Source organism: Eptatretus burgeri, chromosome 17 (genome assembly GCF_056783735.1).
Source record: "Eptatretus burgeri isolate ZD-2024b chromosome 17, Ebu_testis_v1, whole genome shotgun sequence".
In the NCBI taxonomy this organism is placed as follows: domain Eukaryota; kingdom Metazoa; phylum Chordata; class Myxini; order Myxiniformes; family Myxinidae; genus Eptatretus; species Eptatretus burgeri.
In genome coordinates, this window is record NC_140977.1 from 3,126,962 (window position 1) to 3,152,330 (window position 25,369).

Genomic DNA, 25,369 nt, shown 5'->3' on the forward strand with positions numbered 1-25,369 from the left:
AAATCCTTGCGCTCATTACAACACTTCTTAATTTTATCTTGAAAATCCATTGATCTGAATGGAATAAGTTTATGACTTTTTACCTTGCCTTGGAATTTATCTGGATGCCCACAGAATATGCAGTTATCTTTATAAATAAATGTATTTCCTGTGGATTGGCTTGTACTTGGTGTATTACTGAAAGATACAGTCACATTCTCACTTTCTGCTGGCACTAGCTATACACTTTGGAGAACAGAAGTCTTTTCTTCACTTGACATGCACAACTTGTCCAGGAACAGTACTTGTACTGCGAGACCGCAATGCATTAGCTTTTGCAATGCCTTCGCATCCTTTGGTACCTAACGTTGCAGTTTTTGTCTACTCAATAGAGGTTCCTTACAGAAGACACACTTGTCCATCTTTAATAGATTACTTCAACCTGAGAGAAACAAAAACAAGATGAGAATTGTAAATAAAGATGTTCCAGACCTTTATGTGAGTGAGAACCTTTTCAGAATTCTCACCTATTCCCTGGATATACTTTTGCCCTACCGCCACACCCTTCTGATTCTCTCTCCCCTATGCATATTTAATTTAACAGCCCTCAGCCCCTTTCAATCATAAGTACATTTTATTGTATCTTATATGGAAACCAGAATAACATAGGAGAAAGTAAATAGACCATTCAGTTATCTTTACTGGGGAATTAAATCTGAAATGGTCATACATCCAAAAATAACTATTCTGGTCAGATTCTCCAAACATTATCAACTCTAAAAAACACTAATCTTAGGTCAATACCATTACATATGGTATTGTTAGAAATGTATTTTCATGATGAATCTGTTGATACCTCGACATTAGGGATAAGTTTTGAATTGTTCACAATATTACCATAAATCTAGACCCTACCCCAAAATTTTATCTTATGATATTTGTGGAAAAATGCTGCATCAAACTGAGGTCAAAATGGAAATGTTCCAATGCTCCGATTTAAGGTGACTTTTAGTATGTCATTCTACAATATATTTGGAGTGGAAAAAAACATGAATGATTACTATTGCAATTTGTGGTGGGTAAATCACGATTTTGACCGGTCTACAAACCCAGGACACTGAGACACCACTTCAACAACCATGTCATGAGGAGCAAACCCAGGACTCCGAGACACCACTTCAACAACCATGTCACGGAGAACAACATTAAAATCAGGTATCCCTGAAGGTCGAGTTCACAGCACGTGCGGCCAGGCACACCCACAACATCACAATCAGCAACCACACTTACCCCACTCAGATTAAACAAACACAAAAGGAACAAACCACACACCAAGTGATCACCACATTCATCAAATAGCCACAACCAGACCCACACCATCCCAAGATGCACATCCACACCTTCCAACCACCACTCTACTGACACCGTATTTCACCTAACACAGCAATCCCCCAACCACCACTCTCCCTATTTCACCAAACACAGCCATCCCCCAACCACCACTCTCCCTATTTCACCAAACACAGCAATCCCCCAACCACCACTCTCCCTATTTCACCAAACACAGCAATCCCCCAACCACCACTCTATTTCACCAAACACAGCCATCCCCCAACCACCACTCTCCCTACTTCACCAAACACAGCCATCCCCCAACCACCACTCTCCCTACACCCCACTTCACCAAACACAGCCATCCCCCAACCACCACTCTCCCTACACCCCACTTCACCAAACACAGCCATCCCACAACCACCACTCTAACAGCAACTATTGTGCATTCTTCTTCGCGGTGGGTGCAACCCCCAACGCAAGACGGGGCCAAATCTCCCCCACTCTTCCCTGCCGCCAGGATTGGTTGTTGAAGTGCGATCACGGTCAGAGCACGTCATCCCGGGCAGAAACCCGCACCACAGATCCATGACACACAACAACCACTCTCCACCGAACTCAAACCACCACAACCCGGGGCTCCCCCCACAACCAGCACATCCTGACCTAGGCCCAGAAACATCGCACCCTCCGCCATGTCCGCCACACTCACGAGGCACGGGTTGAGGAGGCTTGTGTGGAGTATAAACAAACACATGACGAACTCGACCTGAAGAACACGCGAATAAAAAAGGGACACAAGAGGAGAGAAATCGCGAAGAGCGCGGAGAGGAAGAAGAAAAGGGGAAAAAAACCAAAAATAAAAACAACAAAAAAAACCCTCGTCCTCTCACCCGCGTGTGCCATGGCAAATCTCACCATCAGCTGATCAGGCTCGGCCAATGGGAGAAGAGCGGGCGTGCGCGCGTTGGCGTGCTGGGCACGTTGGGGTTGTTGTTGTTGTTTGTTTCGTTATCGTTTGAATTTTTTTTTTTTTATTAGGCGCTTTGTGTATCATAAATACGTCTTTCACATTGGCGGTACATTTATTACATACGCAATTTTGGGCCAGTTTTGTTTGCACAACGTCCACAGCTCGTGCTCTGTGCAAGTGAGACGTTGAGATGAAGGTCGTGTGTGAAAGCGCGAATGGGAATAATATAACAATACCAGAGTGTCCTCGGTAACCAAGCAACTAGCTAGTGATTGCAAATCCGGCCGAACCTCGGTAATTATTATTAAACACCGCATCCAGATACCCGTGTGAAAAAAAAATACCACGATATGAAACAAAGAAAAGAAAAAAAAAATATTTTCAGGAGTGATCGAGGCAACAGCTTGTTGCTTATACACCGCCCGAATACGAATTTTTCTTCGATTGAAAAAAAATCGGGACCTCCTGGAGTGGAAAATTCTCTCGATGCCATCCATAGATAAAAAAAAAACAAAAAAAAAACAAACTTTGGAAGCAATCCGGGACTCACGGCTTGGTGTTAGTGAACCACCTCGTGGAGGCCAATCTGAGGGACCAGGTTTTGGGGTTGAGGGAAATAGAAAAGTTGAATAACTTTCCAAGCAGTGGTCATTTTAGTGACGTGTGACCCCTCAAAATGTTGGTAATCTGACCCTCTATACGTTGGTGTCCGTTGTATGCTGAGTTGATTATGTAGGTCTCCAGGGGTCAAAAGGTCACGAAATTTGACCCCTGCCTAAAAATCTGACCACCTGTCAGAAAACTCACGACAGATATCATACCGATGGGACTTTGTCAACCGAAATGGGTTCACATGGAAGACAAGAAGTACCAAAGTCGATTATAAGTCGAACAAAGTGGACTTTATTATTATTATTATTTAATCTGTCGTGCACAACGGTTTTGAGGGATTTCTTTTTTAATGGCCTTTTTTAAACTAAAAAAAAAAAACATGCAAAATTCTATGAAGTTGTACTGTTTGAAATTAGTGAGCACGTTTTGACAAATATCCACTCCAAATGCTAATAGCCACGTCCTACATGTATTCAGGGGTTGGTGAAGCTACATTTCCATGTAATTAGGTCACCAGAGGTCAAAGTGAGGTCAAATTGAAAATGCGATTAAAATGTTGCTGAATGAATATCAATGTGGGATTGGAGTACTTCTGTCTGGGGCCTCCTTTACAATACCCCCTTCATGGTCATCATGGTCCACTTTACGGCGGATGGAGGAACGTCGGGCAGATGTTGCGCCATGTCACGGCGCATGGAGGAACGTCGGGTGGATGTTGCGCCATGTTGCAGCGCATGGAGGAACGTCGAGCGGATGTTGCGCCATGTCACGGCGCATAGAGGAACGTCGGGCGGATGTTGCGCCATGTCATGGCGCATGGAGGAACGTCGGGGGGATGTTGCGCCATGTCGCGGCGCATAGAGGAACGTCGGGCGGATGTTGCGCCATGTCACGGCGCATGGAGGAACGTCGGGTGGATGTTGCGCCATGTCGCGGCGCATGGAGGAACGTAGGGCAGATGTTGCGCCATGTCACGGCGCATGGAGGAACGTCGGGTGGATGTTGCGCCATGTCACGGCGCATGGAGGAACGTCGGGTGGATGTTGCGCCATGTCACGGCGCATGGAGGAACGTCGGGTGGATGTTGCGCCATGTCACGGCGCATGGAGGACCGTTGATGTATTTTGCCGACCGACTCCACACTTCAGTTTCCACAAATTGCAAGCATTTTCATTCTGGTGAATTATATGACTGCGCCTAGAGATAGGACGGATCTCGAGCAAGATAATTGTCACCGATTGTCTAATTATTGCAGTCATTGGCCTAGAATCGGGCAAGTGGACGTGGCGTTTCATCCTCGCAAATTGAAGAGATCGACACAGCACTCTGCCTTCATAAATTGTCGCTGAGTGAAGGAAGTGTTGCACTACCAGGACGCATACAACCAAACGTCCAAGTGACGCTGGCGTTTGATAACATCGATCGACTCGAAGAGACACCGAGTAGAGGAGGGACATCACACATCGGGTGAATGGAATCGTTGTGCAGCCCAAGGTGTTTGGTGCACAGCCTTTGAAGGGTGTCCTGAATGAACCAAGACAGAAGGATCGGACTATCAAAGTTGTCCAGTCGCAGCTTCCCATTTCCAATGCCGGTGGACGTATTGGTCCGTCATCTCGTGGTTACGTTGAACCCCTCAGATGTAGCCAAGAAGAGGCAGACACCAGACTCTTCCTTCATGTGAAGCACTGTGCTGGGTATGGCTTCACTGCACTTGTGATTGTGTCTGAAGATATGGATGTCTTCATTATTGGCATGGCATCTTCATCACAGCTACCATGCTCACTTTCCATGAAGGGTGGAACCAAGACACGCACTCAATACATTGACATCAAGAAAGTTGCCAACACGTTGGGCCTGGAAAAATGTGCAGGGCTTCTGGGGCTGCAAGTGTTTAGAGGCTGTGATACCGTGATCTGCTTCGCTGGGAGAGGAAAGGTTTCGGCCCTTAAGAGCTTATTGATCAGCGACAGACGCAGGAACACATTGAAGTGCCTCGGCACAACCCGGGAGGTCTCAGCACGGCTTTTCAAAGCATTAGAGCCACTCACATGAAGTCTCTACAGCACAAGGACAGTTACTGAGAATGTCACGAATTGCGGTTCAACCTGTTGGCAGCTTCCTCCTTGCGCCTCTTCACTGCAAAACCACTGCAAGGCGGCTAATTATCAATGCGCTGTCTCGAAAAGGAACATGGAGGCTTTCCCTAAGATTCCCTCTCCTGTTGGTCAAGGTTGGAAGAAGGATGGGGACTTGGTTATTGACTGGGGGGATGCTCCACCTGCCCGTGAGAGGGTTGTGGAATTGATAGCATGTAACTGTCGAAGGGAGTGCCGAGAGGAGAGCTGCACGACAGAATAACATGAAGTGTACATACTGTACCTTTGCAAATGACAAACATATGGCAATCAGCAAGTTGATGATGAGGACGAGGTAGAATTTGAAGCGTGTGATAATGATGATGATGATATTTCAGATGATGAGTAATCAATTCTACACTAGTAGCGGGCCCTGATGTGACCACCCTTGTTTCGGGCGACATTATCAACACCTAAGTTTCTAAGACTAAACTCGTTTTTGACAGTTAGCCTACGTATGATCCAATCCCACATTGATATTCATTCAAGGACATTTTAATTGCATTTTCTGTGATTGAGGTTAGCATTTTTACTTTGACCTCACTTTGACCTCCCTTTTGACCTCTGGTGACCTAATTACATGGAAATGTAGCTTAACCAACCCCTGAATGCATGTAGCACATGGCTATTCGCATTTGGAGTGGATATTTGTCAAAACATGCTCACTAATTTCAAGCTGTCCAACTTCATACAATTTTGCATGTTTTTTTTTTTTTAGTGTAAAAAGGCCATTTAAAAAAAAATCCCTCAAAACTGTTCTGTACCACAACTTAAATAATAATAATAAAGTCCAATTTGTTAGACTTATAATCGACTTTGGTACTTCTTGTCTTCCATGTGAACCCATTTAGGTTAACAAAGTCTGTCGTGAGTTTTCTGACAGGTGGTCAGATTTTTAGGCAGGGGTCAAATTTCGTGACCTTTTGACCTCTGGAGTCCTACATAATTAACTCATTTGCATACAACAGACACCAACGTATAGAGGATCAGATTACCAACATTTTGAGTGGCCACATGTCACTCTAACAACCATTGCTTGTAAAGTTATTAAACTTTATATTTCCCTAAACCCCCAAACCTACTCCCTCAGATTGGACTCTGGTGTCCTTCTTCAAGAGGTGGTTAACTACCACCAAGCTGTGAGTCCCGGATTGCTTCCAAAGATTGTTTTCATCTTTGGATATAGGACTTTCAAAAAAGCATCGTGAGAATTTGCCACCCCAGGTAGTACCAATTAATTAATTTTTGGGGTCTGGCTCATGGACTACCATGTGAGTGGAGGAAGCCAACGGGCCGACCACATGCCTTGTGGTTGCAGCAGGTTGATCAGCATCTCAAAGGGATGGGCCAGGCAACTGCATGGGGGATGGCCAGACGGAGGTCTCTGCAGTCCCGGCAGAAAGTGGACACAGTGACTCGCTGCTCAAGCACATGCTCTCATACCTGACCTGACCTGCCAAAACAGGGAGCACAAACATGCAGGACAGAGGGTAAACTGGTTGCGTGGAACTACAGTAGAGGGGGGTTAAAGTTAGAAGTGTTTTTGTGGGATACTTGGTGAGAGTAGGGATGCTCCCCCTCTGTACCATTTTGGATGTCTGTGATCACGGAGTCGGGGAATTGGATTTTGCGTGGACACATTGAGTGTGTGGTGGAGTGGTGCTGAGGTGTCGTCCATCAGACGGCGGTCTCCTTGGGTTAACCTGAGGCGGTCCCTTCGGATGGGCGCCTGGAATGTCCTATCTCGAAGAGAGGATGATCACCTGTCTTTGTTATCATCTGAGCTCAAGCGTTTGAACATCGGTATTGCAGCACTCTCTGAGGTTTGGAGACCACATCGTGGCGAGATAATGGTGGGTGGTTACACCTACTATTGGTCTGGTCACTCTGATGGTTACCATGCCCAAGGAGTTGCTGGAGCTGTGTCCAATAAGCTGACTCCAATGATAATTGGGGTAACACCGGTCAACAAGTGTATTGTTATGGATTTCAGAATCCCATCTGATAAATGCATCCACACATCCAGGTCCTCAGACAGTTATTTCCTGAAATGCATGTTCAGATTAGCCCCATCCCCATGTCTAATGGGATTTTAAATGTGATGCGTTGAGAAGGGTAAAGGATAGATCCCCTCTCTTATGGGAAGCTTTTTTTCTTTACGACAGACACGTTCACACACATTTCTTTCACGAGCTCTGATGCCCGCCCTTATTTTTCTGAAGCAACGTTCTTTCACAAGCTCCGACGCCCACCTTTTTTTGGAGCGCACGGGTCTTCATGGTAACCGTGCGCAAGTGGGGCGGGGTGAGCTTGGGGCGGACTGCGCCCGCCAAGACGGCCCGCAGATTTTGACCAGCGCCAACAACGAGACAATTCGTCCTTCCCAGTGCTTGAGCAAGCGAGCGTGTGGTGCGCGTGTGGGTGTGAGTAGCGCCGACGGCGAGTGAGGCACGGGTCGGTCACCAACAAGTGAGGCGCGGGTCAGTCACCGACGGACCGTGTGGGTCACTGGACGTCACCAGTTTCGTGAAGTGTGAGGAACTGCCCGTGTTGCAGCACCAGGGTCTAAATCCGCGACAGACGATCTCGGTGCCCTCCAGACGTCGACTGGCATTCAAGGCTGTTCGCGAGAGGGTGCACGGCAAGGCTGGGTGCTGGCGACGGATGTGACACGCACGCACACATTTCAGGATGTTTTCACTTCACGGACGACTACTCTCTGGTGAGCGAGATGATTCTTCCACCCCGAATGATCTGTTGGATACCCGTGTGTGTGTGCGTGTGTGTGTGTGTGTGTGTGTGTGTGTGTGTGTGTGTGTGTGTGTGTGTGTGTGTGTGTGTGTGTGTGTATGTAGCTATAAGTCAACCCCCAATAAGCATCTGCTCTTTGTCTCTTTCCTGACATTTTGATTGATTTTGCTTTGAAATTCTTTATTTACCTGAGAAAATAAAAAGTTATTTTTATTTATTTATTTTATGATTAATAAATTATTTGTAGATTTCGACTTATTTGTCGACTGATACATTTAACAAATGTATTTATTTATAATGGGGGAAAGGAGGAAACACGCAAGACGCAGAGTTATCATGACTATTGAGGTGCAAGTATGTACAGCAAAGAGCACTTATACAATTCCTACTTACAGACGGGCACACACACACACACACACACACACACACACACACACACACACACACACACACACACACACACACACACACGGACTGGTGGCCACAGCCTTTATTGAGGCCTCCAGCTCAGAGGGAAAGGCGAGCTGAAGACTAGAGCCTGCCTCGGACCTTTCCGCCTTGTGTGGGTACGTTGAGCTGGCAGGGTGGCGGGACTCGGACCTTTCGCATGTGAGGCGAACGTGATAACCACTCATGTCAAGCAAACGTTATCACCACTCGTGTCCCCAGTTTCTCTCTCCTTGTTCACCGACAAAGACACGGCACGAAACCGACTTGCGGTTCTTGTGGAGGAAGGATCTCTCGTCGTCCGATCGCGCCACACCCTTATTCACCCTCTCCAGGGGGGAAGGGGATGCTTCCCCTTGCCCCCCCCACTCTCCCTCACTGGACAGCAGAATCGCTCGTCACCCTGTCAATGGCCAAAACGAGCACCAAGGCCGTTGATTGGAGCCGGGGGGCGGGGGGGGGGTTGACGGGGCATCTCGACTCCCCGCCCTTGAAGAGGCTTCGCTTCTTTTGGAGCCCGCTCTGTGCCCTTTGACCGACTTACGGTCACCTCGTCCACGCCCCCCCCCTGGATTGGGTGAGAGAGATGTCAGGTCTTCGTGAGCTCCGCCCACGTACGTGCTGACATACACGTAGGCCATGGCGTCGGTGGGAGGAAGCGAGGTGAAGGTGAGGGTGATGCTGGCGTTGTTGTAGTTTTGAGGATTTAAAATTAAAACAAAACCCTGACTATCAAAGTAACTCACAGTGCATGTACATTTATTCACCCATTAAACGGGGGACGGGGACCCAAACTAAACAACACACACTTACCGATATAACTGTCCTATAGGACCTGTATGTTGAGTGCTCATGGCTTCCAGATTCGTAACAATATATTAACATAAAATCTGACCATGTAATATAATGTAATCCTGCATACCCAGGTCCCAGCAATGATGCAAACAGCAGCCACAGGATGCCTACGAAAAGAGAAAAAGGAAGATCCTTCCAGAGATATATATTGTTGCGGGCCGGGGTCCGGCGGAGAGAAACCAAGTTGATTCCCACCAGACTCCCTGGAATTGTAGGCTGTCGCTCACGGATAATTCCGTGACGCGGTGGGTCGCTTAACCGACCGTGGACGCCAATACCTCAACCGCGTGGCGTCGGGTCCTCCTGTCTAGAATCAAGTTACCTAATAAACCATGCGGTTTCGACTTCCGGGGAACGACGCCCTCGGAACGCCTTGCCCGAACCGGATCACTCCACCAACTACCGACTACCTTTCCGGATCGGATGCAGTCGAGCAGCCTGCCAAGGACGTACCGGCTGGAAGGAACGGATTATCGGGAAGAAAGACCCGGTTCAACTCAGATTCGAACCATGCTGGACCAATGGAGGAAAAGACAAAAACAAGCTGGGAACATTTCTACAATTATTTATTTACATTAAAGCGAGGAAAAGCATGTGGCACAGGAAAAAGGTTTATTGGGTGTGTTACACAGGGGAAGATGAGAGAGGTGTGGTGCGACAATTATGCGAGCAACTTATAAAAGCAGACAATGCAGACTTGACGCGAGAATAATAAAAGCAACAATCACAACAATAAAGAAAGATCTTACACAGGCTTATCTAACGGACAGGCGCCACACACTCAGACAAAATAAACCCAATGAAAAGAAAAAGGTTTTCTGCAGCCAGGGTGGGAGGGAGTTGAGGTCACAGTTTAGGGTACCTGAGCGTTCTGGGGAAAGGGATGCTCCGTGGTGCGGCACCCAACAAAGGTTGTGTAGTTGGTCCACAGCCGCACATGTGGAGATCGTGTCCGCGAAGGAGCTCGAAAGGGAGAAGAGAGGAGTCCAAGGCGGGGATCAACAGTAGCAGGACCAGACAGAGGCTTAGTCGAGGTCCTGCGGGCGGGAACCGTAGTCTTGCCGTCGAGGCGAGACGTGGGCAGAACCAAGCAGCGGGAACACCTTCGCATCCAACCAACCCCGACTTCTCCCTTTCAAAACCAACCACTTTGACCTTTCAGATCCATAACAACCTTCCTTCTTTCTCACTCAAAAACCCCTCGCATCCAACCCAACTCTGAGGATTGTCCCATGCTTTATAGATCATGGAGTTCGGGGTGGAGCCATGGCGAAGCCGATGTCATTGTCCGTCCTGATTGGACCGGGCCTTCCTGTGATCCGCCGTTCTGGGCGGGGTTTTGGCCAGACACTGGTAAGGCCCGCCCACGCCCTGCGTGTCTGGGTTTGGGAAGGTGGATGGCAGTGCAACTACTGTAACCATCCTCGGGATTCTGCCTCAGAAAACCAGTCTCTGGGTAGGCGCTCGTCACGCTGTGGCCAGCGAAATGAGGGTAGCAAGCGAGATGAAGGTACCGTGGTTCAAATAAAAGGGGAAATAAAATAAAAGGAGAGAAAATGATTTATTAACCTAACTATAGCCCATCGCAACACACTCCCTCGTCTTCCCACTAGACAAAAGGATGGGACCGAACTACACGTATATTAATGAAATAACTGACTCGGGACAACTGCATGTTGTATGCATACGGTTCCGAGAACCGTAACTATAATATATATATATATATATATATATATATATATATATATATATATATATATATATATATATATACATATATATATATATATATACATATATTGTTGTGGATTTCTCACCACTCCGGCATGCGGGCGACCGCTTTTTGCCAACTGCGGCCGCGCACCCACCGACCGTGGCAATCCAGTCGCAGCTTTTCGGATCAACGCCGAAATCCAGCTACGGGTGTTGTTAACCACACCATAAATCAGCCAACTCTTCTGTCCACACGCGACAGGGTTGATCGCCGAATTGTCGATTTACCTAATTATTCGCGCAGACAGAAATGCCGGGGATTTACACCTCAATGGGACCAGTACGGACACGAGCCGCTTTCAGCAGCTCGCTCCGTTTGCGATTGCCGAGCGGTTTATTATCGCCAAGCCCCGTCGGACCCAATTATCTTATCGGCTATTAAAAACCAGCTATTATTCCGAACGCAATTATGGCAGTTCAATGGAGGAAGGGACGCAACAAGCAGGTGAATATTCAAACAATGACATTTACTTATAATGCAGGCACGTATGCAATGAATAGGGGTAAGGGACAAGACGCGAGCAAAGAGACCGACAGCCGATCTATCTATGATTTACATGCACTTATAACAATTCACTACTTAACGGACAAGGCGCCACCGACTTCCATGCAATAACCCCAGGAAAGAAAAGGGAGAACAGGGCCCGTAGGCCTTTAATGTTCCGCGTAGCTGTGAAGACCGAAGGAGCTCCGCGAGACCGTGCAGGTTACCTGCCACCCTCGTGGTGACTCGCTGGGCCCTGGTTCGGTGACCCTCGGTGTGTCTCATCGTCAATATGGCAGGTGGCGTAGCGGCAGCTCGTCGATCGGGCCTGGCAGAACGATGCCTCAGAGGAGGGAACGGGCCTTGCTCTTTTTGAGTTTATGCTCTCTTAAGAGCTTGCTCACTCCTCAGCGTCGCTCAGACCATCCCGGGGCCCGATCACTTCGGACCGTTATGTCGCTGGCTGGCGACTTCTCTCCGGCTGCCTCCACCGACCCACAACTCTGCAGGACACTGCAGGCTTGGCTGGACTCCAGGCTCCAACTCCGGACTGCAGACTCTAGACTGCCGACTCAACTCAACCCCGACCTCCACTCAACTCAACTGGCTTCTCGGCGTTTCAGCCTGGCCTTTTATCGGGTTCGGGGGTGGTGTTTGGTCTTTCACCTCCGACCCTTCACCCCCCCCTCCCCGCTGGCTCCGCCCCTTTTGTCATTCTGATCCGATCCTGCCGTCAAACGCGGACATGGTAGAAATCACAGGCTTTCGCTCCAACGAGGGAGTCCTCGCTTTTGTCGGTGGAGATGCCGTTCGTTTGTGGATGCCGTTGCTGGCAAAAAGATGGTGGCGTTTGTGGAGATGAAGGTGAGATGTTGTTCGTTGTTGCGAAGGTGGTGAGGAGATGTTGGCGGTTGTGGTGAAGGTGGTGAGGAGATGTTTGCGGTTGTGGCGAAGGTGGTGAGGAGATGTTGTTTAAAATAAAGATAGGAAAGAATAACACTACCTCAAAGGTTCACAGCCCCACCCACGAATAATTCCCATTAGACATCGGTGGGGAAATCTAATCTGGACACACACTTATCGACATAACTGATCTTCGGGGAACCTGAATGGTGTTCAGTGAATTTCCACAACCGTAACAATATATACATATACATCTATATCTATATATTTGGGTGAAGGAATGATCAGTGAAGTCGTGAGAGAGAAATGGTTTATTCATGTTATATTCATCGATGACTGCCAGTTTCATCATTTTGGAACTGAAGATATTGGTTGGAAATTTGTGACCCTGTCTATCAGTAGGAAATTATTTTGGATATTCCTGGTGGCCTCCTCTCACACAGTTTTCCACTTACTTCTGTCTGGGATGGATTTTCAGAGCCTTGGCAGATGTCAAGGTTTGCACATTGGAAGTTGAGGCTGCTCTCAATGTCCTGTGAGACTTCATGGCCTTGTACTCATGATCCACCATCTGTCTCTGTCTCTCTCTTATCATCAATCGCGTTACCACCTCGAGATTTCTCACAAATTGTTATCATCACTTGTGGAATGGTCGGTCTCCAGTGACTTCATGGAGAGCTACTGATCTTAATTACACCGACATGGAACACAGTACAAGAGCCTTTTCTGCTATATATATATATATATATATATATATATATATATATATATATATATATATATATATATATATATATATATATATATATATATATATATATATATATATATCGAAATATGTGGAGTGTGAAAAGCACTTCCCCGATCTCCAATGGACATAAAGTCCAACACCAGTGTCACCTCCAATCCAGAAGCGTCAGCCCAGCAACTCTGTCAAACAGAAGATTGCATGGTCAACATCAGTTAAACATCAAACGGAGCCGCCTATCGGAGATCGTTTAACTGATGTTGGGGATAGGTGGCCAACATCGGATTGGAGGAAGTCAGTCGTCCAAGAGTGGAGTTGGCCTTGGATTCCACAGGTAGACAGTTTGCGAGCAATGCAGGAGGCACGACTATCAAAAGCTTGAGATATGTCCAGAGAGACGGCGCTGATCTCATCTCTGATAATGAGAGCCTCCACCATTGTTGGGGGAGAAGCAGCAGCTTGTTCAAGGTGGAATGACCAGGTTTGACTCTGAATTGATGATTTGAGATGAGGCTTTTGGAGGAAATCAATTACTATATGTCAACTGTGATGAATGGAATTACAGTAAGCTAATTGGGCTGAAGGTAATGGGATCCGTTTTTGAACCTTTTTTATGTAATTCTGTGATGTTGGCTGATTTCCACTGTCCCAGGTGGATATAGGAGACCATTCCTGAAGTGTTAAAAACCAGGAAGATGGAACGGTATCTTTCAAGAGTCGGAGTTTGGGCAATAATAGTGTCGAAAATATTTCTGAGACTTACATCGAGTTTAGCAATGATCAACACATTTTTTTAAAAGGTGCAATACAACATGTCTGTCTCACGTAAATCACATTTTGGATAGAAAAGGTAACAGAAGATTTATTTACAAAATATATTTTTACCAGGAGCAAACTCCAGCTGAAGAGAGAGCGGCCATCCTTGCCAAGGGAAACCGACACTCCGATAACAAAGGTGCTTCCCGATCATTTCCAGGAACAGGCCGGTAAATTATCGGTACAAACCGTATGCAAAACGAGTACCTGCCGGACGAGGGTTGGTGATGTTAAAGAACCAGAAAAAGCTGAAGCAAAAGTTGTGGAAACATTTATTGGAACAAAAAGCAACCTTATAGACAACATGAGCAAATCTTCCCCACAAAGGTTTACTCTTCAACTTATCATTTAAATCGGGACCTTCACAACCTATTTCAACACATCCTCAGTTTGCCTAAATCATTCTACCCTGATAAGCAGTGCCGAGAGAACGGTTCCTCCGCGTTCTTTCGTCAGCCATTGTGGCTCCGACGGCGTCCCCAAAACGCAGAACGAGCCAGGTCTCACCAGAACCACGAGGGCCACTCGACCGTGATAGATCCGACGAGATTGACGATCTCTAAACCTGAAACGAGCAGCACAAAGGAATTATTTATCAACGTGTGCTTGATCCAGCAATGCGGAATCAAAGCACCTTCAATGCGAGAGATAAACAAGCACCCAAAATAAATAAAATGGCGTCTTGAGATAGACAAGTGCAAACGGTACAAGATACGATGACAAGCGGGAGTCACAATTACTGCTCATCGACCCCAGACACGAACAAAGGGACAACTGTCACAGTTACTGAAAGCCAATGGTCTTCACACATCGACAATGGCCCAATGGCAGGTGTTCACATGCCCACGCCTCTTATTAGACACAGTCACCTTTAGTTTCTTTGAAATTAGGAATCTGCTCAACAGCTCTTCCAGACCCAGCACTGCTCATCATCCCATTTCATTGTTCCTGTGGAACGTGCTTCCTGTTGCTGCTCAGTCGAGGTCTTCCATCCAGGCATTCAAGTTAATTCCTCAAAATGTTCCCTGGAGTGTCTATTCACGTTCAACTAACTGCTTGCGATCTCCGACTCAGATGGTTAGTCTCCTCGTTCTCCCCATTGTGGAACTGTATCACCGTGTCTGTTGTTCCATTGTCCTCATTTCAGCCTTTCAGATGTGCTGCTGACCGCTACCTCATGCACAATGACGATCTCTTCATCACACGCCCATTCCGTTCCTCTCTGGGCCACTGTTGCTCGTTTTTGCGTCATTCCTCCTTTTCTCCGAGTGCATGTCCAACCCTCCTCTCCCCTACCCCTTCCCCCTTATTCCTCATACCCTTTGGTCATTGGTGAAGCTGCTGCCATTCGTGTTTTACCTCCCCCATTAGCCTAAGTCCTGATAGAAAAAGTATCCTCATTTGTAGCTGAACAGCTAAAGATATACCAATCGGAGCAATTTTGAAGATGGTCCCTCTGGCCACGACGAGACGACGAGCACAGATAGAGCCTTTTTAAAAAAACTGCAGACAGACAGGGACACTACGAGGCAAATGCAAACACGGCAAAGGGAATCACGAGGGTACGAGTAAACACTGCGCGTGACAAAGTCCAACGGAGTTTGAAAAACACCGTGCAAAAATAAATGAAACAAGAAGGGCACTCGGAAGAGTGCGTACCTCCGCCACGCAATGCCTGATCCAGAAGAACACATCGGGCCCAATAAATTTTTGAAACATAGTGCTAGATATCATTTTTGGCCTCATCTTTCAATGATGTAGAATCACGATAAAAATTATCGGACCTGGATCCGGATTTGGATCTTCACCAAAGTTGAACCAATCCATCCTCGTCACACCCCACATGTCCACCAAGTTTCGTCCGAATCCGTCCACAACTCTGAGATATAGTGCTATGTATCAATTTTGGCCCTTTCTCTCAATGATAAAGAATCACTGGGAAAAAAAAAGTCTGGTAGCCGGATCCGAATCCCGATCTTCACCAAAATCGAATCATTTCGTCATTCAAATGCGTCCACAACTTTTTGAGATATCCTGCACACAAACAGACAATCAAGAAGAAGAAGAAGAAGAAGAAGAAGAAGACGTCGTGCAGAGCATGATACTTGCAAAATCCATAAAACAAATTTGACCTCAAAAATAATTGGTGATAGAATTAAATGACCAAATATGCAAATCCTCTTCAAATTTCAAGTGAATCGGATGAAAATTGAGGATTTTAGAAACACCACCTTATTTGTGGACTTTGGGCCTATGTTGACCTTTTTGACCTCAAAAACAATAGGCTTCTTGCATATGACAAACTCTACGATGGGGTGAAGTTTCGTGAAGATCGGTTTAAAATTGTGACCTGCAGGCGATAAACAGACAGACAGACAGACAAAGAATAACAAGATCGACGAACCAATCATAGAGCTGTATATAAACCCGAGAGTGCGCCGACAAGGGGACTTGGCCGCCATTACTGAAACGGCCAAAAATCTCGGATCGCACTGCCTGACCATTTCTGTGGATCCGACATGCAACGGCACTTCCTGTACATTTTGAATGTCGCAAAACTCCCGAGTAAAACCCGGAACAAAACTGTCAACGGGACACGGAAAAATAAATAAATAAAAATTATGCTCGATTCGTGTGCGGCCTGGCGTTGCAACAATTGGAGGAAGAAAGGAAGTGGTATTTCCTTGCACAAGTGAGTATTTTATTAGCAGCGTCTCGCAGAGCGAACGCTGCTCATAGAGAGCTCGGCGTTGTTGTTGTTGTTGTTGTTCTTCTTCTTGTGAAGACAAAACCTTAATCTCTAGGACTCGGCTCTTGTATATACAAGATCCGGATCTCCTTAAATACTGAGCACATGTACACATCCTCACATCGACGGTGCCTTTTGAGAGCGTCCATCATGAACTTTTAAATATATTCGGACATTTGCTTTAACGTTTCCAAAAGTTCACGTTACTATTTATAGATTATTCCATTTATCGTCTTGTAATTTCGTAAATACACAATATATCGTAAATACGTAAATACATTATGACGCGTTTCGCTATTGGCTTAATCAAGGCACGTGACGAAATATCGGAAGTTGTTGTTTAAAAAAAAAAAATTGAAATTTTTTTTTTATTTTTTAGCCGACAAAATCTTTAGGACGCTGCTCGTGGACACATTTGTCCTTGTCGATTTTACTGATGGGGAAAACGGTAATATTTGTAGCGTTTCTGCCGGCAGTTTACAAAACATGCTGTTGCTACTTTTAATTCTCGGACACGAACATGTACATGTACATTGAAAGCAGCCAATGGTGATCGATTTAATGGTTGAAAAATACTCTTTTTCGTCCAAAAAAACATTGTATTTCAAACAAAATAGATCGTTGAGCAGCTCGTTTCTCTCTCAGAAGAGAATCGGGTCGTCGGGATTTTGAGTTAAGTAAGCCTATTTTTGTTTGTCTATTTGGATTTTGCTGTCACGATATTTGACACTCGTGCTCTTGAAGCTTTTTGTTTATGAATGAACATGCACAGGCTAGCACGAGGCAGTGGCTCGTCTTGCATTGTATTTGGTAAAACTACTCTTATAGGGCTCTACTATAATGCGAAAGTAATATTTTGTCCTTATATTGCACGGGTGGTGTGAAAGTCAGGAACAGGATTACCCTGTACTACTACGAGCTGCAATGACTAGCATGACGAGTAATTCATGACCTTGACCAACCTTGCAAATCGTGAACTGAAAATAACATGGTCTTAGTAGAAACACCTACTTGACATTAGCATGTGAGAGAAAAACAAGGCCCAAGTCCTATACAGCCATCATTTGGTGATGGCGGCGGGTCGTACATGGTGGCACAGTGTGGTTACGTGCGCGGTATAGGGACAGCGCACTCAAGTTCTTCTATACAACTCTGTGTAACCAATATACTTGAAAAATCTTCGATTTTGCAAATAACAAACAAACAAACAGACAGACATCGAGGGGTGAAAACATGACCTCCTTCCACTTTCAGTGGCGGAGGTGATAAATTCACGGTCAAATCACCTTGGTGGATTTTGGCAAATCCTTGGGAAAATGGCATCGTACCTCATTCTTGAGCAAAAGGTTTCTCGTGTCGCCGTCTGGAGCGAAGGAGAAACGCACACCGAGCCAAAGTGCACTCCAGCCGCCGGGCTTTCCGTCGACCCGTCGCTTAGTCTCTCCCACGCGTCCGGACGACCGTTCTCTGGACGGGCCTCGTTTTCCGATTTCAAGGAGTCCCTATCCCAGAGCGGCGATTGGCAAGCTGAAAAATATGAACGGGAGTTTCCTCAGGTGCGGCACGTTGGCGACACCCTGGAAGCGCCGACACAGATAGGCCGGCTTTACCGAGCCGGTCCTCCTGTCATTAAATCGGTAGTCCGCTCTTCTTCCTCCCTGACTAGTTCAATTGCATTTGTTTCTTTATTGTGACCAATTTGTTACCGACTTTAGTTTGCTCGACTCAACAGTAAGCCCTTAACAAACTGTTATTTAGAAAATAGAACAAATATTAAGGAAAATAGTACTACATATAAAACCCCAACAGCAAATGTGGTAGTCCAGGTGTGAACGAGCGCACACACGCACAGTGCTTACGAACGCACCTGCAATGACCTCTCCTCTGTCGAGAATTCTCCTCAACTTCCTGACAGACGTGCCGTGGTAAGCCACCAGCCACTGCCGTAACACCACAATGTCTTCTCCGCATCGATGCCTGCACCGGACAAAAAGGAAAGGATAAAGGAAATCTGATTGCGTTAATAAGACAACGTTCCGATCACATCTTCACAAACTTCAACATCGCGGACAGCTCGCCCTCGCAAGGTTTAATGAGGGTCAATTAGACTTCTCAACGTTTACAAATGTGCCAAAGGCAATTGCACAGCAAAAAGGGAATCTCTGATGTTTTCACAAAAAGGGGGGGAGGGGTTATTGCCCCTCATGTCCCTGCCATGGACCTGCGTCAGACACGCGGCGAGCCCTTTACCGGAGCGTGTACTTGCACCACCCGTGGGGCGGTGGACTTCCTCGAGAAGAACTTGATGCACAAACGTCACAGTAACAGGTACATTTCCCTCCATCGGCAAAGAAAGCATCTAAAGGAGAATGCAACGTGAAAAATAAACTCCGGTGAACATACCAGAGTACAGAGATCCAAATCCATCAATCTTTTCACCTTCATGTTACTGGATAAGCAGATCCATTGGCTCACAGGATGGCCGAGAGGTACACACACTTGCCTCCGAGCTGTCTAGCCTGGGTTTGAATCCCGACACAGCTATAAACTGCCATCCTGATGTTTCACAGGCAGGATTCATCATCCGTGTGTGTGTCTCGTCCCTCAGATGGACGTTAAACCGGGTGCCCCATCTGTCGGCATTCATCGGTGGATGTTAAAGATCCCACGGCATCCTTCATTACCATTTCCTGTCCTAACCGGCAGAGGGCCTCGTATCAGCGGCACAGCCACACCCTCAGCCAACGATGCAAACCCACAGCCTTGTGCTGTATTCAAAAGAAGAAGAAGAAGAAGCAAATCCATCACCTGGGAGGGTCAGCAGGTTTTTGAAATGAGTGCAGGCAGCTTGGAAGTCACACTGCATAAGGCTGGATATGGGATTGCACAGGACCCCTTCTTTCACTCCTGCCGGTCACATTCGGTGAGAAACATTGAAGATCTATCAGAGGTGGACAATTCGAGATTCATCGGCCACTGTGGTGGAGCAGGAGCTGTGAGAACTAGGATAATGGTAGCATGGAACAGGTGGAGTGAGTTGAGACATTTTAACACAAAAAAAATAAAATAAAATAAAAACCCAAACTAAGTAAGAAGTAGAGTTATATTTAGCCTGTATTAGACAACTTTTGAATCAAGGTAGTACAACATGGGGAATGAGTGGAGACGATGACAGAAGAATAGAGAGGACGGAGATGAGGATGATGAGATGGGTGTGTGGGGTAACACAGGAGTGGAGACGTTGAGTTGAGAGTTGAGAGCACCAAAGAGTTGAGAAAAGGAAGACTGAGTCAGTTTGTGCATGCAGTGAGAAAGAGAGGAGTCTCTGAAGAAAAGAAAAAAAAAAGACAGCAAGTTAATAGTTAAGGGTAAAAGACCAAGATGTAGACCGAAAAAGACCTGGAAGGATGCGATCAGTCAAGGCATGCAGTTGTTGGGGTTAATGGAAGAGGATGCTTTTGATGGGAGTAAGTGGAGAGGGGCCGTCAGCCGACCAACCCCCTAATACACGAAAATGGTTCTTAAATGAGTAGTAGTAGTAGTAGTAGTAGTAGTAGTAGTAGTAGTAGTAGTAGTAGTAGTAGTAGTAGTATAGTCCAAGTGAGCTGCTGAAAGCCAATTCTAAGCTCCTGCATGCCAAGCCATACCATCTTCAATGTCGGCCTTTTCCCGTCCTTCTGCCCAAGCTGGCGGATCAACATTCTCAATAACAGTCACCTAAGGGAGAAGCAGAATGTGAAAGAGGAAGCTGTTAAGAGTGATGTCAACAATAGATATTCCAACAAGGTTCTGGGATGACAATAGCGAGCAGCCTTGAATCAAATGGAAACAAAAGTTTTACAACCTTCGTGCTCGCCACTAGTCTGCATTGCTGCGGACTCCACGTGGCCTTTCGATCTGCATCAGGTTTCCTCGCGCTGCCCTTACATTCTGTCTTGAGGATCCCAACAACGATGCCTTGCATCAAACCTCGAGAACCTCGATGATAAAGCACTGATCCAATAAAGGAAGTACAAGGAAACGTACGTACACAGGAGGCTGCTGCTTCGCACACCATATTCAAATCCCAGAATGTCCACTTTCTGCAGGCAATGCTACTGCTACGGTTAAACTCAAGTGGGGAATTTGATCGGTGCAGTTGCACAAAATGGTCTACATTTTCAGAAGCAACGTGTCAGTGATAGTGTAACAAACCAAATGCGGGGGAGACAGCCGGCTTTGCTTTCACATATGACGGACAATGTTCCGAAACTCAATGCTTCATGCAGTCATTGCACGAGAATGACAGTTTACCCCATCCTTCCTTCCTCCGACCCCAAGTAGGAATCAATCCCAAACATTACAGCTTAAAAGCGAGGATGCTACCAACAGAGTAATCCTACAGGCCCCCAAATCAAGAGTTGATGGATTATGAGAGAGCACTTTGCTGAGGTCATCAAATGGAACTCTTGCCCAAATGATATCCTTCCTTTCTCCAGTGATCAAAGCCTTGTAGAGGAGCTTGTACATATCGCACAGGGAAGACAAACATGAGGAGACATCAACGTACTACCCCACTCGTACTCGGAAAGTGGAATGCAAACCCGGAATCCCAGCATCATGAGCGATGTGCAGCGGATGGCAACGACAAAACTAGAAGAGCGCTCGGTGGAGCGCATACCTCCACCAGGGTGAACAGTTTATGTTCTGTGTCCCAAAGCACAACGATTGGCATGATCTGGATCTGGACCGGAACCAAAATCAAATCGGCTTGTTGTCATCCACCCAACCATACACCAAGTTGTCACAACTCGTCCACAACTTTTTGAGACATCATGATTATTTATATAATTTTTGGCCCCATCTACCAATGGTGAAGAATCATTAAAAAAAAAAAAATAAATAAAAAAAAACTTTAAAAAAGAAAATTATTGTATCCATATTTGGATCTTCACCAAAATCGAATCAATTCTTCCTTGTCACACACCTAACCTGTCCACCAAGTTTCATTCAAATCTGTCAATGACATGTTGAGATATCCTGCTCACAGACAAACAAAAAGAAAGACAAGCCGGTAGGCGGCGATGGGTCGCCGAGCATGGAAACTATAAGATATAGAGCAAAATGGATGTCATATAGCGGATAGGGAATCACCTTAACATTATGCAAATCAAATCTCATCCAGTTCCATCGACTGATAACTACTCGGTATCCATTTGGATGAAAAGTACCGAAAATGCGGTTTGAAATCGGAAATCCCCAAAGTTCGAGGGGGCGCTGTGGGTGAACAAAGATCTAAATCGAAAATCCGGCTCGATCGTTTGTGCACAATGTATTCCAGACGATTGGTGTGAATTTTCATGACCATCCGACCATAACCCTAGGAGGAGTAGCATTTGGCGCGAAGGCACCGCCAGCTCTCGCATATTATCGATTTTTGCACTAATTGACCTTTGACCCCTGACCTAAGCGAAATCGGTCAATATGTCCTGAGGCAAAGTTGCAGTACTCATCGAGTACCATGAACCTGCAAAGTTTCATTCGTATCGATGCACTCACCTGGTCGCTAGGGGGCCTTCAATTTTCACCAATTTTTGCGCATACCCTAATTGTCGGGGCCGCTGCGGGTAAAGTATTCCATAAATCACAAAAACGGGAATATATTTGATAGAGCATCACCTGTAGATCATTCGTGCCAAATTTCATAACCCGACGTGGGATAATGGCTTTCGGAATTTATTTCGCGTGAACGGTACCGATTTTGAAGGTTTTTCGGTTGTTGCTCGGGAACCAAAGCGTCCCAAGCAACCATCACAATTTCCAAAGCACTAGGTCATAAGATGTACCTACCACTCGAGTTTGGTCAAAATCCGCCCACGTTTTCTACCAATTATGCTGATGACAAACGAACAAACATCCAAACAAACAGACAGAATTACTGACAATAAGGGTCACCTATTTTGGCGACCCAACAGACAAACGGGGTGAAAACACAACCTCCGTCCACCTTCGGTGGTGGAGTTAACAACCCACAAGGAGAATGAAAGCCTCCCCTTTCCAGGAGAACAAAAGAATGGAGTCGAGTAGAAAAAAAACAACTTTAACCTAGGGATCATGAAGAGTTGGGCTGGCAAAATAATTGGTTCAACCTTGAACAATTTTCGAGGGGCACACAACTGAAGAAGCAGGGGGCTCAACATCAGATGCAAGGTAGTAAGAGGTCAACCAGCATGTTTTGAAAGCAACCACCCCATTGCCCAAATCTTTGCAGGATGGCTCAGCAATTTCATCAATCAAAATGGTCATCTCCATGTAATTAACTGGGGAAAGGTAGCGGATGGCTGAAAGAGAAGGTAGTGGGTTGGGGGGGGGGAGGGGGGGAACGAAGGACCCACGTCGAAGATCATGTTCCAAGTGGTCACCCACTATGGACATTTTCTCTGACCATGCTCCACAAGAATCATTTTGACCGAGGGACTGTCAAACAGGGAGGTTAAGCAATTTTACAAACATGTGGACGGGCCGTTGGTGTAAATCAATACCAGGATGTGTCTGAGATGTAACGGTTTCCAAGAAGAGGATGGAGAAGAAAATGCCAGAGGGAATCCAGGGTTTTGGCATCGGTGGAGGAAATCTGAGTGAGCAGAATTGTGGACAAAGACACGACGTACCACGTACAGACTTACAAACCAAGCCGAAGGCACAGGAGATGTCAAACGAGATGACCGTACACCGACATTGAAATCAAACATTCCTCCACAGCCCCGTCATCGAAAACGGCACCGAGGCCCAATCGATTATTATTCAATATCTAATGGACCGAGCGGTTGTGGATGCGTCACCTGCTCGCAGCGTCCGTACAAGATGACGGCTCCGCGGATCATGCAACTACCAATCTGTCCCACGGAGCCGAGCCTCTCGAACCCGGAAGCACGAACGCCCCTGCCGTTAATGGATAGGCGAAGCACCCCTTCTTCATCCACGGTGACCCCCACCCTCGAGCCTTGAGCCAGTGCCGAAAGGTCTGCACCAACACCATCAAACACCTGTGCAGAAAAAGGAGGAGGTTTCGTGTCTGGCTTGTGTCACGTGCAGACCAGACGAAGTGCATCAAGTCTTGTTATATGTAAATACTCGACCAGTAGACCATTCCTGAAGATCATTAGCGAGCCAGCGGGATTCACCATTCCTACGAAAATTGGCACACCGAACATCCCAAACGAAATGGGACTAAACAGCCATTGTACACACATGGCAAGATGGTGAGACTTAACAGGGGCGTCCCATGAGTTCACACACCTGTGACGGTGCGAGTAGAATTCCACCTTGGACTTGCTGTTGAAGCACTGACCTTAAACCCATTATGGTATAACGCACGACCTTGGAAAATCCAAAGTTCACAGCCTGGGCCGGGAGCACCCGGTTCCCCGTGGAAGCCACATTCACCGACCACGACACCAACACCGAGAGACTCGTCCCAGCCTTCAGCAATCCGGTCAATTTGCACCTGGGGGGGAGGGAAAGGAGGATGTTGATCAATGATTGGTGCAATGAAGCGAAGACATGATACGGCTTGGCAGTTGATCACAATTACATACGTGCCAACAGATGTAATCCCGCCGAGTGCACGAACACAACACCGAGGAAATTCAGATTCCCATACATGTGGATGACCTCACAACGGTTCTTTGGGCGGATATTGATTACGGACGCAGAAAATAAAATAAAATAAACCCCCAAGTAGTGTGACATCATCAGACTGCAGGAGTTGATTTTTTTTTGGCCCGAGTAGCCATTCGTCCCCCAAAATAAATTAAAGGATCATTTTAAGAAGAATTTGTTTTCGAGATTACAGGATCAAGGAAAGGAAATAACCTTGAAACCTTTTATGACGTCAAACCTTCCCAGCTGACCTGGAAGACGTGATCTCGGAGTAAAGGTTCCTTAGTGACAAGGTAACTGTTGTAGCCGGATATCCGCTGGGAGGTGCGGTTTTTGTGCGATAACCGCACACAACTTCCTGCATCGCAGAAACTCAGCACGGGGGTGCTCTGCGGGATAAATGAAACGACGAACGGGTCACGAGTGCCGGGATAAGCAAGGATGAATCGTTCTTCATTTTCAATCATCCCATTTTTTTTGGGGGGGGGGGAGGCGACAGTTTACACTCCATAAGATTCTAGTCACATGATTAACATATTAAAGAACAAATCCAAAGGGAAATGCAAAGTAAATAAATAAATAAATAATAATTAAAAAACCATCACGTGACTGAACAATCGTGCTCGTGTACAAGACAGAGGGACATGGCGACCTACCGAAAGGGTATCGGGGTCCGGGTCCAGAGTGGAAGGCTGCGATGAACGTGAATAATTTACATGGAAACTCTGGCTCATTACGGTCACTGCTGTGATTCTACTCGAAAGCAGCACCAATGGACGAACACCCTGGTACGGGAAAGGGCTGTTAATATTATTATTATTATTTAACAAAAGAAGTGGAATTCCACGGAAAATGAAAACGGTGCTGCATTGTTGGAGAGATAGTCGCGACGTCACGAATGCACCATGCTCCGCTGACGAGCCGCGTTGTTCTCACATCCATACATACCGAAGGGATCGCACCCAGGGCTGGACCCTGGTCGTCTCCATCTAGCAGCAGGTGCAGCGCCCCTCCTTTACGGCGTTTGAGGCCCACACGACTGCCCACCTAAACCACATGCGAAAGGACAAAGCAATCACCAAACGTGCAACACCTTCGGTTTGGCTACATCCACAGTCTTGCTTTATGGCCGAGCTACATGCTAAATGTGCTCAACGGATACTCAACC

General features: G+C 46.5%; 2 protein-coding genes across 16 annotated transcripts in view; both read right to left on the reverse strand.

Annotated features, from left to right (window-relative positions):
• The window catches only part of LOC147009118 (muscleblind-like protein 1), an 80,047-nt gene extending 77,729 nt beyond the window's left edge, over positions 1-2,318 (reverse strand). For 4 of the 9 annotated variants that reach the window (XM_085862833.1, XM_085862831.1, XM_085862832.1 and 1 more), the window contains exon 1: positions 2,205-2,317. The gene's annotated coding sequence lies outside the window, so the exon portion shown is untranslated. Of the gene's footprint in view, positions 1-1,977; positions 2,000-2,023; positions 2,164-2,204 lie in introns of those variants that run through there. The other 5 variants (XR_015052983.1, XM_085862828.1, XM_085862826.1 and 2 more) reach the window with 5 other exon arrangements.
• An 11,747-nt stretch (positions 2,319-14,065) lies between these two features.
• The window catches only part of NEURL4 (neuralized E3 ubiquitin protein ligase 4), a 67,872-nt gene continuing 56,568 nt past the window's right edge, over positions 14,066-25,369 (reverse strand). For 4 of the 7 annotated variants that reach the window (XM_085862678.1, XM_085862680.1, XM_085862677.1 and 1 more), the window contains 11 exons: positions 25,150-25,248; positions 24,858-24,986; positions 24,453-24,590; positions 23,891-24,046; positions 23,382-23,585; positions 20,208-20,277; positions 19,369-19,467; positions 18,811-18,919; positions 18,428-18,537; positions 17,889-18,087; positions 14,066-14,376 (listed from right to left, as the gene is read on the reverse strand). In XM_085862678.1, the coding sequence (XP_085718804.1) occupies positions 14,211-14,376; positions 17,889-18,087; positions 18,428-18,537; positions 18,811-18,919; positions 19,369-19,467; positions 20,208-20,277; positions 23,382-23,585; positions 23,891-24,046; positions 24,453-24,590; positions 24,858-24,986; positions 25,150-25,248 (1,479 nt within the window). In that variant the 3' untranslated portion in view covers positions 14,066-14,210. Of the gene's footprint in view, positions 14,377-17,888; positions 18,088-18,427; positions 18,538-18,810; positions 18,920-19,368; positions 19,502-20,207; positions 20,278-23,081; positions 23,174-23,381; positions 23,586-23,890; positions 24,047-24,452; positions 24,591-24,857; positions 24,987-25,149; positions 25,249-25,369 lie in introns of those variants that run through there. The other 3 variants (XM_085862679.1, XR_015052975.1, XM_085862681.1) reach the window with 3 other exon arrangements.